General features: G+C 54.0%; 1 protein-coding gene across 1 annotated transcript; it reads left to right on the top strand.

Annotated features, from left to right (window-relative positions):
• The first annotated feature begins 4,566 nt into the window (after positions 1-4,566).
• AIF1L (allograft inflammatory factor 1-like) lies at positions 4,567-11,042 on the top strand. The gene is made up of 4 exons (XM_009892224.1): positions 4,567-4,631; positions 7,667-7,708; positions 8,904-9,066; positions 10,722-11,042. The coding sequence occupies exons 2-4, from the start codon at positions 7,675-7,677 to the stop codon at positions 10,807-10,809; spliced, it is 285 nt and encodes a 94-aa protein (XP_009890526.1). The 5' UTR covers positions 4,567-4,631; positions 7,667-7,674; the 3' UTR covers positions 10,810-11,042.
• The last annotated feature ends 859 nt before the right edge of the window (positions 11,043-11,901 follow it).

An 11,901-nucleotide genomic window follows, 5' to 3' on the forward strand; every position in this document is an offset into this window, starting at 1 on the left:
AGTGCTCAGTGGTTGGCTGCCACCAAAGGTCCTTAGGGAACGTGCTCCAGCAAGAATAGGAGCTGCTGTTCTCCCGGAGGGCTTCAACCTCCCCTTCGGTGCACCGAGCGCTTCAGTCTCTTCTTCCAGGAGTGAGGAGCATCTACTGCCCAGAAGAGCTGACTTAAGCCTCTCTTATTTTTAATTGTAGCGGGTGAATGGGGAGCTCAGGGTGGTTGGATGTCCCACAAGCCTTGGGCAGGGGGAATGGCAGGTCCTGGATTAGTGCAAAGTACACTGGGCTTTGTGCCCTTCACGCTGGGGTCAGGCAAGGTCCTTTCCCCAGAGCTTCAGGCTTGCCCCGTCCCTTGCTTGGCATGGCCTGCAGGGGCAGCTCCATTGGCATCCCTCCCGGCGAAAAGCAGTTCTGAGGGTGGAAAGAAGGTTTTAACCTTGAAACAATAACGGTGGGATTTCTAGGGTCGTTTCTTGGTGGGTTTGGCGGTCCCTTGCTGATATAGCCAGTGGCCCCTTGCTGTTACAGGTGGAGCAATCAAAAAGCTTCCAAGTTGAAAGCCTGGAGGAGGCAGTGGGCTTGCCTTGCCCTCACATTAACTGGGCAGTGAAAAGTGCCAGTGTGTTCCTCCGGGCAGGGGTGAGGCAGCGGAGGTGAAGTTTATGTAGGTCACTGGAGGGGGAATTACATGATTAGAAACCAGGAGGTGCTGTGGAAGGAGTGGGGAAAAGAAGTGTGGAATAAGGTGTAGAATAAGAGGACTTGGCTTAAAAAGGAGCCTTTGAAGCCTGGTGTTGGAAGGCAGGCACAACCCCCTGTGCCAAGGAGGTGTGTAGGTGGGTCTAAGGTGTCCCCCATAGCCAAGGCAGTGTTGACCCTTGGGTTCAGTGTGTTGTACCTATCGCTGCAGTTTTTGCTGCTGCAGAGCTGTCCTCCAGCATCACTCGGGCACAAGGTGAATACGGGATCCTTCAGCTGGTAGGAGCTGTAGACACTGCTGATGTGCCACTGCTGTGCCCCAGGGCTGGGGGCTTTTCTTCCTCCCACACAGGGGACAGGCTCCTACCTCTCCCCTAAGTAGCCATCGCTTCTGGCAGGCTTTTTCTCTGCGTGAGGTTTGGATGACAAAAATGAAAGAAGCTACATCCTGCTGACGGGGGTGGGAGCTGCTTGTTCCCGTCCTTGCTGCCCCGTGTGTTGGCTCGGTGCTAGGAGAAGGGATTTGAGCGGTGAGAACTCAAGCTGCAGATAGCACGGGTAGCGGCTGCCCACGGATCCTGAGCAGCCGTTGTGCTGTAGCGGCTCTGGGCAGCAAACCCAGCGCTGCTGCGCTTCCTTCGCTCTGCCAGCTCTGCGTGGGGACTGCAGCGAAGCGGCTCACGCTTCCCTCTGACACATAGCTGATATGTAAACCTGGGCTGATACTGTGGCTGGAGCCAGGGAGGGGGTTTCCCAAGCCTTGAACAGCCCCAGGGCTGCAAGCGCTCCTAATAAAACCTATCAGGCCAAATTCCTATCAGGCTTAATCTCATTGTCTCATCCTAACGCTTAGCTCCCTCCCAGCCCTGTTTTCCTGGCTGGTTGCTACCCCAGAGCTCTCGCTGGGATAAGGGTCTTTGGCAGGCAGTGTCCTGAGCGCACACGTGCTGCTGAAGGACAGCCGAGTCCTAGTTTTGACTTCTCTCTTTCAGCCTGAAACTCTCCTCTGGGATCCCCTCTTGGCCGTTCCCCTCTTTCTGGGGAACGGTGATCACATTGTTCAGCCTCGTGCATCAAGGTGGCCCGTCTAATCCAGCACAGATTAGTTTCAACCTAGTTTTACCCTCTAATGCGCTGGGCTGCGGGGAAAGAATTCAGCCTGCCGGAGAGCAGGTGCCCACTTCTCCCATCCAGGGCAGGCACGAGCATCCCTCAGCCCCTTCCCAGCCCCGGCGTGCCGGATGCTTGGCGTCGGGCACCGAAACAGCCCGGTGAGAACTCGGGCTGCTGGCTGGAGCTGCCTTTTTGGGGAGCAAGGAAGGATTTGGCTTTGCTCACGTTGTCTTGCAGGTAGCTGGGATGTGTGTGGCTGAACTTACTGGCTTAGAAAAGTCTCTCTGCCCAAGAAAAGCTGTTCAGGGTGGGACTGAGGGAGAGGCTGGAGCTTATTAAGCAGGTCTTATTAATAGAACGTGCCCCTTAAATGGGAGCTCCAGCAAAGGGCTCTAGGAGGAACTTCAGCCACTCGGACTGAGTCTGAGTCACTGGCCCTGGGGACTGAATTCCTGTGCGCTATTGTAAGTGTTTGCCTTATCGAAGCCACAGCCCGGCTTGCATACAATGTAGAGGATGGAATGCCTTTGAAATAGGCACCTCTGTTGCTTCCTTCAGTCTGGAGCAGAGCTGTGACACCGGTGGGCTGTCTAGTTCTCCTCCAGTTGAAATGCAAGGGGACTGGATGCTGGGTGTGTGCACGGTGTCACCCATCCTGCTCTGGTACTGGGCTGTCTGGGGCTATTGGTCCCCTGGGCACATGTCCCTCAGCCATCCTGTATGGATGTAGCGTTCTCTTCAGTCTTCATCATTTCTATGCTGCTTCTTCCTCCTGGAGAAACGCAATGCTCTGCTGTCACATCCCCTGTCCTGTGGGTGGGTGGAAGCTGTCTGCTGTTCCTGCAGGGCAGGCATGAAGCTGTGACCTAGTGGCCAGGAGATGCACTGGCCTTGTTTTGGTTCTCAGTAATGTTTGGCAAGTTCCTTCTACAGCGGCTCTTCGGTGGCAATGGCAGTAGGTAACACTACTCTGCTCGCTGGTGACTTCTGCTGCTGGCTGAGCCCAGGTCTTGAAGCTGAATCGGGCCCTTTGTGTTGGGCTGGCAAACGATACCCCTGGGTAGAAATAACTGAGATAAATGAAATTGAGTTGGCAAAGGAGAGCGAAAGAAGGAACTGGGAACATTGCTTTTCACCACAGTTCTCAATTTGAGTTGGTGTCCATGGTGATAAGGGAAGTCTGTGTCACGCTGGTTTAGTGGGCATGGTCTCTGGTGTCCCATCTGGAGTTCGTGAGATGGGAGGAGGGGACGACAGTCACTTCTGTCCTAGTGGGTTCCCTACAAAACCTTAGTTCAGCTGCATAGAAAGGACTCGCCAAAGCGGTGGCTAACTGGCAGTGAAGGTTTGAGGCATTTGGAGTCCTTGGGCAGGTCCAGGCTCCCCTGTCCCAGTGAGGAAGGAGGGAGCGTGTGGGCTGGAGGGGCCCGGAGCGCGTGCTGCAGGGTTAGGGTGGCAGGCAGTGACTGAGCACGAAAGGCTTAGGGCTGATGATGTGGCAGTGGGAACTGGGCATCGGCTCGGGGCTGCAGCGCTTCTGGAGCTCGCCCAGCAGCCAGACGGGCACAGCTCGTCACACCTGGGGACAGCTCTTTTCAGCCTTCCCTCTGGAAGAAATGAGAACACGCTGTGGAGGCTGGAGGGTGTTTGGGTTACTGGTGGCTCTGTGGACCTCCTGCAGTCCCGATGCCTGCAGGGGGGCTTCTCTGGGGGGATGCGGTCTCATAAATCACAGGTGATGCTGCCCCAGTACTGCCAGTGCCAGAGATGCTCATTTCTTGGTGACCCACTCCAGCCTTCCTTGTGAAGAACTGTGGTGAACTGGAGTTCCTGGAGAACTGTGGTGAGGAACACATGCCCAGAGCAGGGAACAGCCTCAGCCCTCTATCCACTCTAACCCCTGGAGGGGTTTTATCCTGGACAGGCCATGCATAAGCTATGCAGATGTTAATGATTTCTACACTGAAGAATGTGGTGTTGTTGCTGAACACAGATGAAGCCATTAAGCTGTGCTGGGCTCACTGGAGCTGGGCGGAGAGAGGAGTGAGACCCTGCTGCTCGCAGCTGGGGGGTGTCGCTGGCAGAGCATACCGGCAGGGCTGGCTGTGCAGGTTGCTGGCTGTTCTGTCGGGTACCTGAAGGTTTTTGAGGTGGGACGAGAGATGAGTGACCAGAACCGATCCAGAACTTCCTCTCCAGCCTGAGCAGGGTAGGGGGAAAAATGGACAGACAGTCTGAGAGAGTGGGAGCCCTGTTCCTTCCCCGCCATGTCCTCTCTTGGGCGCGTGATGTTCTGCAAACTTTGCCTGTTGTTTTTGCTAACCCTCAGAGTTATCCAAGAGTTTGAAATCTCTCAGATCAGAGTGCTTTTTTGCGAGGAATAGGAGCCCTTGCTGGGAATAGGTGCCTGATCCACATGCTGTGCGTGCTTAAACTGAGAGAGGGGAGCTGAAACCTTGGGTGAGCAAGAAGAGGGGTTTCCATGCAGTTATTCCAAAGGCACATGGGGTCTTGTCCTACCTCAAGCTGTTGGTGGGAAATCTGAGACACCGGAGGCATTCCCCTTCCACTGGAGTGTCAATGACAATGCGTGGAGGGATTCAGTCCATTTTCCAGTCTCCTGGCACTGTTGCTCAGATGTAGCTCTGGGAATTGTGTAGGTCTTCTGGGTAATGTTGCATTCTTCCACGCTCTCTGGGGTGTTTTCCTTTATGTCTTTAACCTTGGGGATACTTTTTTTTTTTCCCCCTGTTTTAGGAATTTCTCTGTGACCCAAAGTTCAGTGATGAAGAAGATCTGGAGACGAAGTTGGCAGTATTCAAAGGTGAGAACTGGAGGGTTTCCCTGTCCTTTCAGCCTGACTTGTTTGCTCTGAACAGATTATTTTCCTCAGCACTTGGATCTTACCAGCCTGAGATTCTCTGCCAAACACAAGTGACTGAGCTGGGATGGATGCCTCCCCCTTGCTTGTGGGACTCAGTGAAACTCCCTGGAGAGGTGGTTTTCCCACATGAGCTTTTGTGCTTCCCCCACTTGCAGGGCAGGGACATGTCACCCTGCAGACATTCTGCCTGGAGGCTGCTATTACTGCAAAACCTGCTGTGTAGGCAAAACCCAGGGGAGCAGCAAAGGAGGACAGTTTCTGTCTAGATAGCGAGACAAGCTAGCTGGTACATGGACGATGCAGTAGCTGGATTCTATTTTTTTTTTTTTTTTGGTGAGGAGGAGGGCGACTTCCCACAGAGCAGAGGTCTCAGCTGCTTCCTGAAGGACTTGGGGACATTCTCTCCCCAAAAGTTTCTTCAGTCTGATCTGATCCTTCCCAAGCCCCTTGGTACCAGAAGCAACAGCAGTAATGTGTCTGTAGTCCTGACCAAAGCCTAACTCCAGTGGGTCAGGAGATCTGGGGCTTAGGTTTGGCCCATTTGCTGGGATGGAGGATAGAGAAAAAACCCGGGGTCCTCTGCAGTTTGTCCCCAAAGTGGTTACAGGACAAGATTTGGCAGGGCTGTTCTGGGTCCATCCGCTTTCTTTCCAAGCAGTGGTTGAAGGCAGTTGAGAAAACATGCCTTCTGCGTCACAGTGCCCTCAAGGTTTGTCCTCAGCCTGGCTCTAACCAAATAAAGCCTGACCTTGCTTCCATTTCAGGCATTGTCTGCTATGTCCCTCTTGGATTTTGGCTTTGCAAGCCAGCATGGCAGAAGCTGGCTGGGGTTTTGTGGTCCCTTACCGTGCTGGGCACAGAGGAGCCTCCTGTGCTCCCCGTCCTTTTTTCTGTTGCCTTTTGTATGGCTTTGGCTTTTGGCTGCAGCCCCGCATTATTTTTCCCATCACAATGGGGGCTCTTCAAACATTGCAACTGTAGGTCACAGACGCAGAATTCCCTGTAACGAGAGCCTTTGGCATCTCCTCCCGCTGCCTCGTGAGTTTGCCTCCGTGGCCTGTCCCGCTCTCCGACGCCTCCTCCAGCTCCTCCAACAATCGGCTCATTGTGTGATGATGGGGGGGAGCGTTTCTCCTCTGCCCTCCTTCCCACTGCCCTCCCCCGCTGGGCCCGGGGAGCCCCCGTGCCGTGTTTGTGTAAGTGCATTTGCGAGGGGAGGGACCACGCGTGGTTTTGCCCCACCAAATCCCTGCAGCTGGGATGGGAGGGAAAAGATGAATGTGCGAGCTGAGGCTCAGAGCACGATGATGTAAAGCTGCCTCTGTTCTCTGCGCGTTTGGCTAAGTGTCAGCTGAGAAGAAAAGAAAACCTGTGCTGGGCACGGACACGGCAGAGCGGGGTTTGTGTGCCCCAGCTCATGCTGGGGTGCCTGACCCCCACCCAGGGAGGCGGCAGTTCATTTGCACAAGGTCGTTACGGTGGGACAGAATGTGGGGAGAGCCACTTCCACGTCAAGCAGCGCTTTGGCCCCTAAGCACATATGTGACGGCCCCGATTTCATCCAGGAGCGGTTGCTTAATGCTTGAAGGGAGACATTTATTCCTGCCTGAAGCATGAACAGCTTCAGCTTGTAGCTGGTACTCCTGTAGGTCTGTCCTAGTCTGCTCATGACAGTTGTAATCCACCAGCTGAGACCCAGGTGAAGACATGCCAAGCCATTCCTCTGCCTCCTGCCTGGAGCTGCCCATCAGTCCAGTTAACCCAGCACCTTCCTTCAGAAGCACAGGTCCTGGGAAGGCTCCGATGTCTGAAATACCCCCTTTTTCCCTTTGGCTCCTTAAATTAGCCTGCCACTTCTCTGTTCACACTCATCTGCTTGCTGGTGTCCCTGCAGCAGATGCAAAAGGTCTTTCCCTTGGGGGGAAAGGAACAGCCTGGGAGCTCTCGCTTAATTTGAGTCCTCCGAGGCTGTTCTGGGGAGGGAGTGCTGACTGCAGGGCAAGTGGAGATTTCTCCCGCTCAGCGTGGATGGACGGTGGCAGCAGGCATCTTGCTCTTCTCATTTAGCAGAACTTGAGATGATGGGGGGCCCCCTGCAGCGCCAGGAGCTGTATTGTCTGTAAGACAGACAAATCCTCGCCTGAAGAGCTTAAAGTCTAAATGAGGAACAGCTAGCAAGGAGGTAGGGGGTGGGTAGGAAGCACACAGGTGTGCCACTCCAAAGGTCAGAAGCAGCACAGGACGGAAATCCTGATTTTTTTCGAACTGAAGTCAGTGCTCTGTCTGTTACAGCATGTGAGCTTTTGTCCTGCAAAGCTAACCAGACCTTCTTGAGCAAGCTCTGCCTTTCTCGGAGGATGCTGGAGTTGCCTGATTCAGCAACGTTTGACAGCAAGCTGGAAGGGCAAACAACCTGCTCCAGAATAACTGCTCTGAGGCATGTTCTTGGCTTCGCCCTCTTGATGTGGTCCTTGAGCATCTCTGCTGGCAGGCGCTGCTCTGGGAGCGCAGCACAGCGTTGGGAGGACTGGAGAGTCTGTCCTTTGCTATTGGTGGCAACTACATAATTTAATCCCCCTCCTAATCCGATCAAGCTTCATCTTGGGTGTGCTCAGGGTTTTGTTTTCCTTGCTACTCCTTCTGGGAGGCTGTTCCAGAGTTTTGTTTTTCTGGCTGGAAACCTTTTAACGCTATTTGTGGCTAGCTGATACCTTGTTCTCATGCCAGTGTTTTCCTTCAGCTTAAATGAAAAGCAGCCACAATTTAAGAGCACTTAACTCCAGAGCCCTGGAATTGAGATAAGGGTGCTAAAACGAGGTCCTGAGATGGTCTCCCTCTCTGAACTGTTTGCATTCAGTAGTATCGCAATCTTATCCCCTAATCTTTTATTTCATCACCCTCAGTGGGCAGCACTCCAAAGCCCTGCGTACCCCCCGCTCTAGCGTTCTGCTAACTTGCTTCTGTGTCTCTTCCAGAGAAGTACATGGAGTTTGACCTGAACAACCAAGGCGAGATTGGTGAGTGACTCAGGGATGCTGGTGCTGGGCTGGAAGAGCAGCAGCCTGCTGAGGCGGTGTCTGCTGCTATATCTGCTGCTTTCCTCTGCACTCATGTTGCTGAGGAGGAAAACCTGTGGGCTGCTCCTGTCTCCAGCCCTGCTCGGCTCTTGATCCCCAGCCAGGGGCTTCCTTGGCTCTCTAGCCCCTGCCTCTCAGCTTTCTCAGCCTCTCCTCACCTGCTTCCAGAGCTAAGCTCTTCTCAGTCCTGTTCTCATCCTGAGTCTCTGCTTAGCTCCTCCACTTCTTTCTGCTCTAAATGCTTTTCTTTTTTTTTTTTTCGTTTTTTAACCCTCTCCCTTCTCCCTGTTTCTTCACCGAGGCCGCCTTCCCAATCCTCAGTGTTTCCAGAGCTGGGAAGCTGCAGAGCTTGGACAATCCTGGGTTTTGCCTGGCTTGAGGCAGGAGCTGTATAAAACCATGAGAACTTCTAGCGCAGAGAAGCTCTTTGCTTTGCTGGGAGGGGAGCGGAGGGAAGCAGGGGACTTGGGTGTGAGTCTGGCTCAGCTGAGCAGCCCTGGTTTGGGCCCAGAAAGCACCAATTATGTAAAGATCCAGCCTTCTCCAGGCCTGAAGTGTAACCACTCGCATGCTGTGCCCTTCCAGGAGACTGCTGCCTCGCTCCCCTCCTCCACCAGTCCTCCAGCTGAAGTGAAACCCGTGGGGAGCTGGAGAAGGCCTGACTCAGGGCTGCGCTGCCTTTTCCGGGAGGGAAGGGGCCAGCAGGTCTCAGCGGGCGGCAGAGCAATGGAAGGAAATGGCCTGTGGCGATGGGCAGGGGCACCCGCTCCCCGCAGCCTGTTTGTCTCCGGCTTTAACCCCGGCGTTGCTTGCCTCCTCCCAATCTTTGTGATTCTTGGCACCACGCTCTGAGCTAGAGAGCAGTGTCCCCACGTGTCTCTGGAGCACTTGGGGAGTTGTTCCCTCTTCTGCGTGTGTGGTGCTTTTATCTTGAGCTGCAGAAATGGGAAGTGATGGGCAGTACCACAGTGGGTACTGGAAGGCTTCTCTTGGCTTTCAGCAACAGCTTAGTGCTGTCAGCCTCAGAGTCCGCAGGTGAGGTTGTCTGATGTATGAACTCACGCCTGTATCCTTGGGGTTGGTCTGTGCTCAGTGTGGTCACCTCTCGACAGCACCGATTGCTTTGCTTTTGCAGATTTGATGTCTGTCAAAAGGATGATGGAGAAGATGGGGGCCCCGAAGACTCACCTAGAACTGAAGAAGATGATCTCTGAGGTGACCGGAGGGGTTAGCGAGACCATCTCGTACCAGGACTTTGTCAACGTGATGCTTGGGAAACGCTCTGCTGTGCTTAAACTGTGAGTGTCCCTGGGGAGATGCAGGACCTGAGCTGGGAAGCAGAACTTGTTCTGCCTGGTGGAGGTGGAGCTGTGCACACTTGGTGTTCGTGGAGGGGAGACGAGGACCCTTGTGAAGGGGGAGTTTGCAGAGAGACATGAGAGGATGTATAAGCCCACCTCTGGGCTCAGCAGTGGTGAGCGCTGACACTGGAGTTGTCTGCTGCGTGTTAGCGCAGGCTTCTTCCCACATGCTCCGTGCAGAGCGATTCTCCCCCTCTCCTGAGGGTGTGCAGGCGTTCAGCACTGTGGGACTTCTTCCCGTCTCTTCCCTGTGGCTGCTGCTGGCTTTGGGGACACAGGCTTCCTCTGTGAATGGTGGCAGGACTCGAGAGGTGAACGATGGTCCTGCCAACGCCAGTTGGCCGCCTCCTATTTCCCGCAGGATGCTCCCTCGCTGCCTGATTTTTGGAGAGACGGGCAGTAGATGGAAACAGGACACATGCTTGAAACAGCTGGCTTGTGCTGGGAGAGGTTTTCTGCGGTACGGGCTGCCAGCACTAGCCTCCCACGGCCCTCTCTGCCCTCCCGACAGGGCTCTGTAACAAATGGCTTCCGAACACTTGCTTGGCTCCATCTCCACCCCATTGAAGCCTGGCTTTTCCTTTCACAGCCACTGAGGCTGGCCCTGCTTTTGTGTCTGTAACCACCATGAATAGGAGCTGCTCCTCTCCATCCCCCTTGCCCCTTTCTGAAGGCAGCTTTGGAAACACAGCCACATTCAGGGCAGGTTGGGAGAAAGGATCTTGCTCCCACCTCTCATGTGGTCCCCGTAAGGTGGTACGTGCTTGCTGGCGATGAGTCTCGCCTCTTCCCACTGAATGCCCTGTGTCTGCGTGTTGGGATGCTCCTCTTCCAAACACACACAGACTTCTGACATCCCCACTCCTTTCTTTCTCCATGGAAGCAGGCTGAGCCTGCAGCCTGTCCCATATCTTCCGTCCTTCCTCCCAACTGCAGCAGTTTTCACAGATGGGTCCCTTCTCTTGCTAACAGACGCCCCATTGTCTGTTGGACTCTTTAGAGCAGGAGCAGAAATGTAAAACTCGTCCCAAGAGCAGTGCGGTCCTTTGATCCAGCGTGGCAGCTGGCATTCCCAGCGTAGCTGCAGTCCTCAGGGAGGAAGACAGTGCTGGTGGTTGCAAAATGCTTGGGATTCTTCTAGCTAGTGCCTTGCTCCTTGTCTCTGCCCTCTTCCCTGGCTGTAATTGTTGTTGCTTGCTTGATGTTGGCTTTTGAATGTTCTGCTGTCTGGTTATGTACGAGGTGGGCCAGGGACGGTATTTGCTTCTATGCATCAGGAGCACTTGGCATGCGGTGTGTGCCTAGGGGATTTCGGAAGTGGCTGTCTAAATAAAACGTGCTAATCCTCTGGGCTCTGAGAGGAAAACCAGCAGAGGCTTTGGGAACCCACTCCTGGAAGCTGCTGGAAAAGCAAAGCTGCCTGCCAGGCTGGCAGCGCTGCCCTCTCTTGGCTTTCCCTCCTCCGTTAACTGTCGGATGCCCTTCGCGTAGAAGGCAGATGCTATTTTTCATCAGATAAGATAATCCCACCCCCAAAGATAGGTAAAGATGCACCTGCTTTTTTCATTGGTGTTACCTGTTGTGTTTTGCAGGGTCATGATGTTTGAAGGAAAAGCCAACGAAAGCAACCCAAAACCTTCTGGTCCGCCTCCAGAGAGAGACATAGCCAGCCTCCCTTGAAGAGGACAGGCTGAAAAATTGGCACTGCTTTGCTGGTCTGTAACAGGGGTTACCTGTGCTTTGTTACTCTTTACTGTGGACAGTCCTAGTTTTCAACTAACCTGCCTTAGAGGAACAGCAAGGGAAGCTGGAGGCGCCCAGCTTGTGTCTTTCTGCTGCATCCCTTAGCCAACTTGATTTGTTAGACAGAAGCTGTAGCACCAAGTGTAATGTGAGTCAAAAAAAAAAAAAAATCCTGTGATTTTACTCTTTCCTCTGCCCTTCCTGCATTTCTTGGACAAGGAGCTACTTTCCTCCCAGCGTATGGATTCAGAGCTGTGCTTGTCACGACAGGTTCCTAAAGGACCTTGCTGCCAGACATTGAGCACTATTCTGGCAAAGCCCCTGGCAGCACCTTTGTGGGTGCAAAGAATAAGTGCCTTCTCTGCTCCATCCTACGCTTCCTGACTTTGGACTAGCTGTTCCCCTCCTGACCTCACCAAAACACAAGTCAGGCTCCCACCTTTGTGGTCTAGATGCATGTTAGGTGAACGTGGGAAGGTGCATGGACACCAGAGGTGAGCATGGACACCAGAGGTCTGCCTGCAGGGCCGTTAAGCTTGGAGGTGGGCATGGCTGACTGCAGGGGCAGCTTCTGTCCGCTCTGTGGGTTCATCCTGCAGTCAGATCTCGGTGGGTCCAACACCAGCCACTGCAAGCAGGGATGATCAAGGCTACCTTAGGGGCCCCCTTCCTCACGCATCTCTACTTGGATCTGATCAGGAGCCTAATCTGTGAACAGGGGGCTGGCTGTCCTGTCCATCGTGTGTAGAAACAAGCCTGCTGCTGTGCCTGCGCGGCCCCTCGGGAAGGCCTAGGGGAAATGAAACCTTCAGGTGAAAGGAAGCTGGGTGACCAAATTGTGAGCCCTGCCAGACCAGTTGCAGATGAGGATGTGTCCTCACGCAGCTGCTCCGTCCCTCTGCTTTTTGCAGACCTCCCTGCATGTGTTTCAGCTTGTTCCCCTGGGCTATCGGGTACAATTCCCTGACGGATAAGCCCTCAAGTCTGCAAAATAAGAATGGCTCTAAGATTGGAGTATGAGCTGGGATC

The sequence above is a fragment of the Charadrius vociferus genome, unplaced genomic scaffold, assembly GCF_000708025.1.
Source record: "Charadrius vociferus isolate BGI_N301 unplaced genomic scaffold, ASM70802v2 scaffold549, whole genome shotgun sequence".
Taxonomy (NCBI): Eukaryota; Metazoa; Chordata; class Aves; order Charadriiformes; family Charadriidae; genus Charadrius; species Charadrius vociferus.

Excerpts from the sequence above, each read along its gene's own strand:
- AIF1L (XM_009892224.1), top strand. The coding sequence starts at position 7,675 with ATGGAGTTTGACCTGAACAACCAAGGCGAGATTG. Across the intron at positions 7,709-8,903 it reads GAACAACCAAGGCGAGATTG|ATTTGATGTCTGTCAAAAGG; the intron begins GTGAGTGACTCA and ends TTGCTTTTGCAG. Across the intron at positions 9,067-10,721 it reads CGCTCTGCTGTGCTTAAACT|GGTCATGATGTTTGAAGGAA; the intron begins GTGAGTGTCCCT and ends TGTGTTTTGCAG.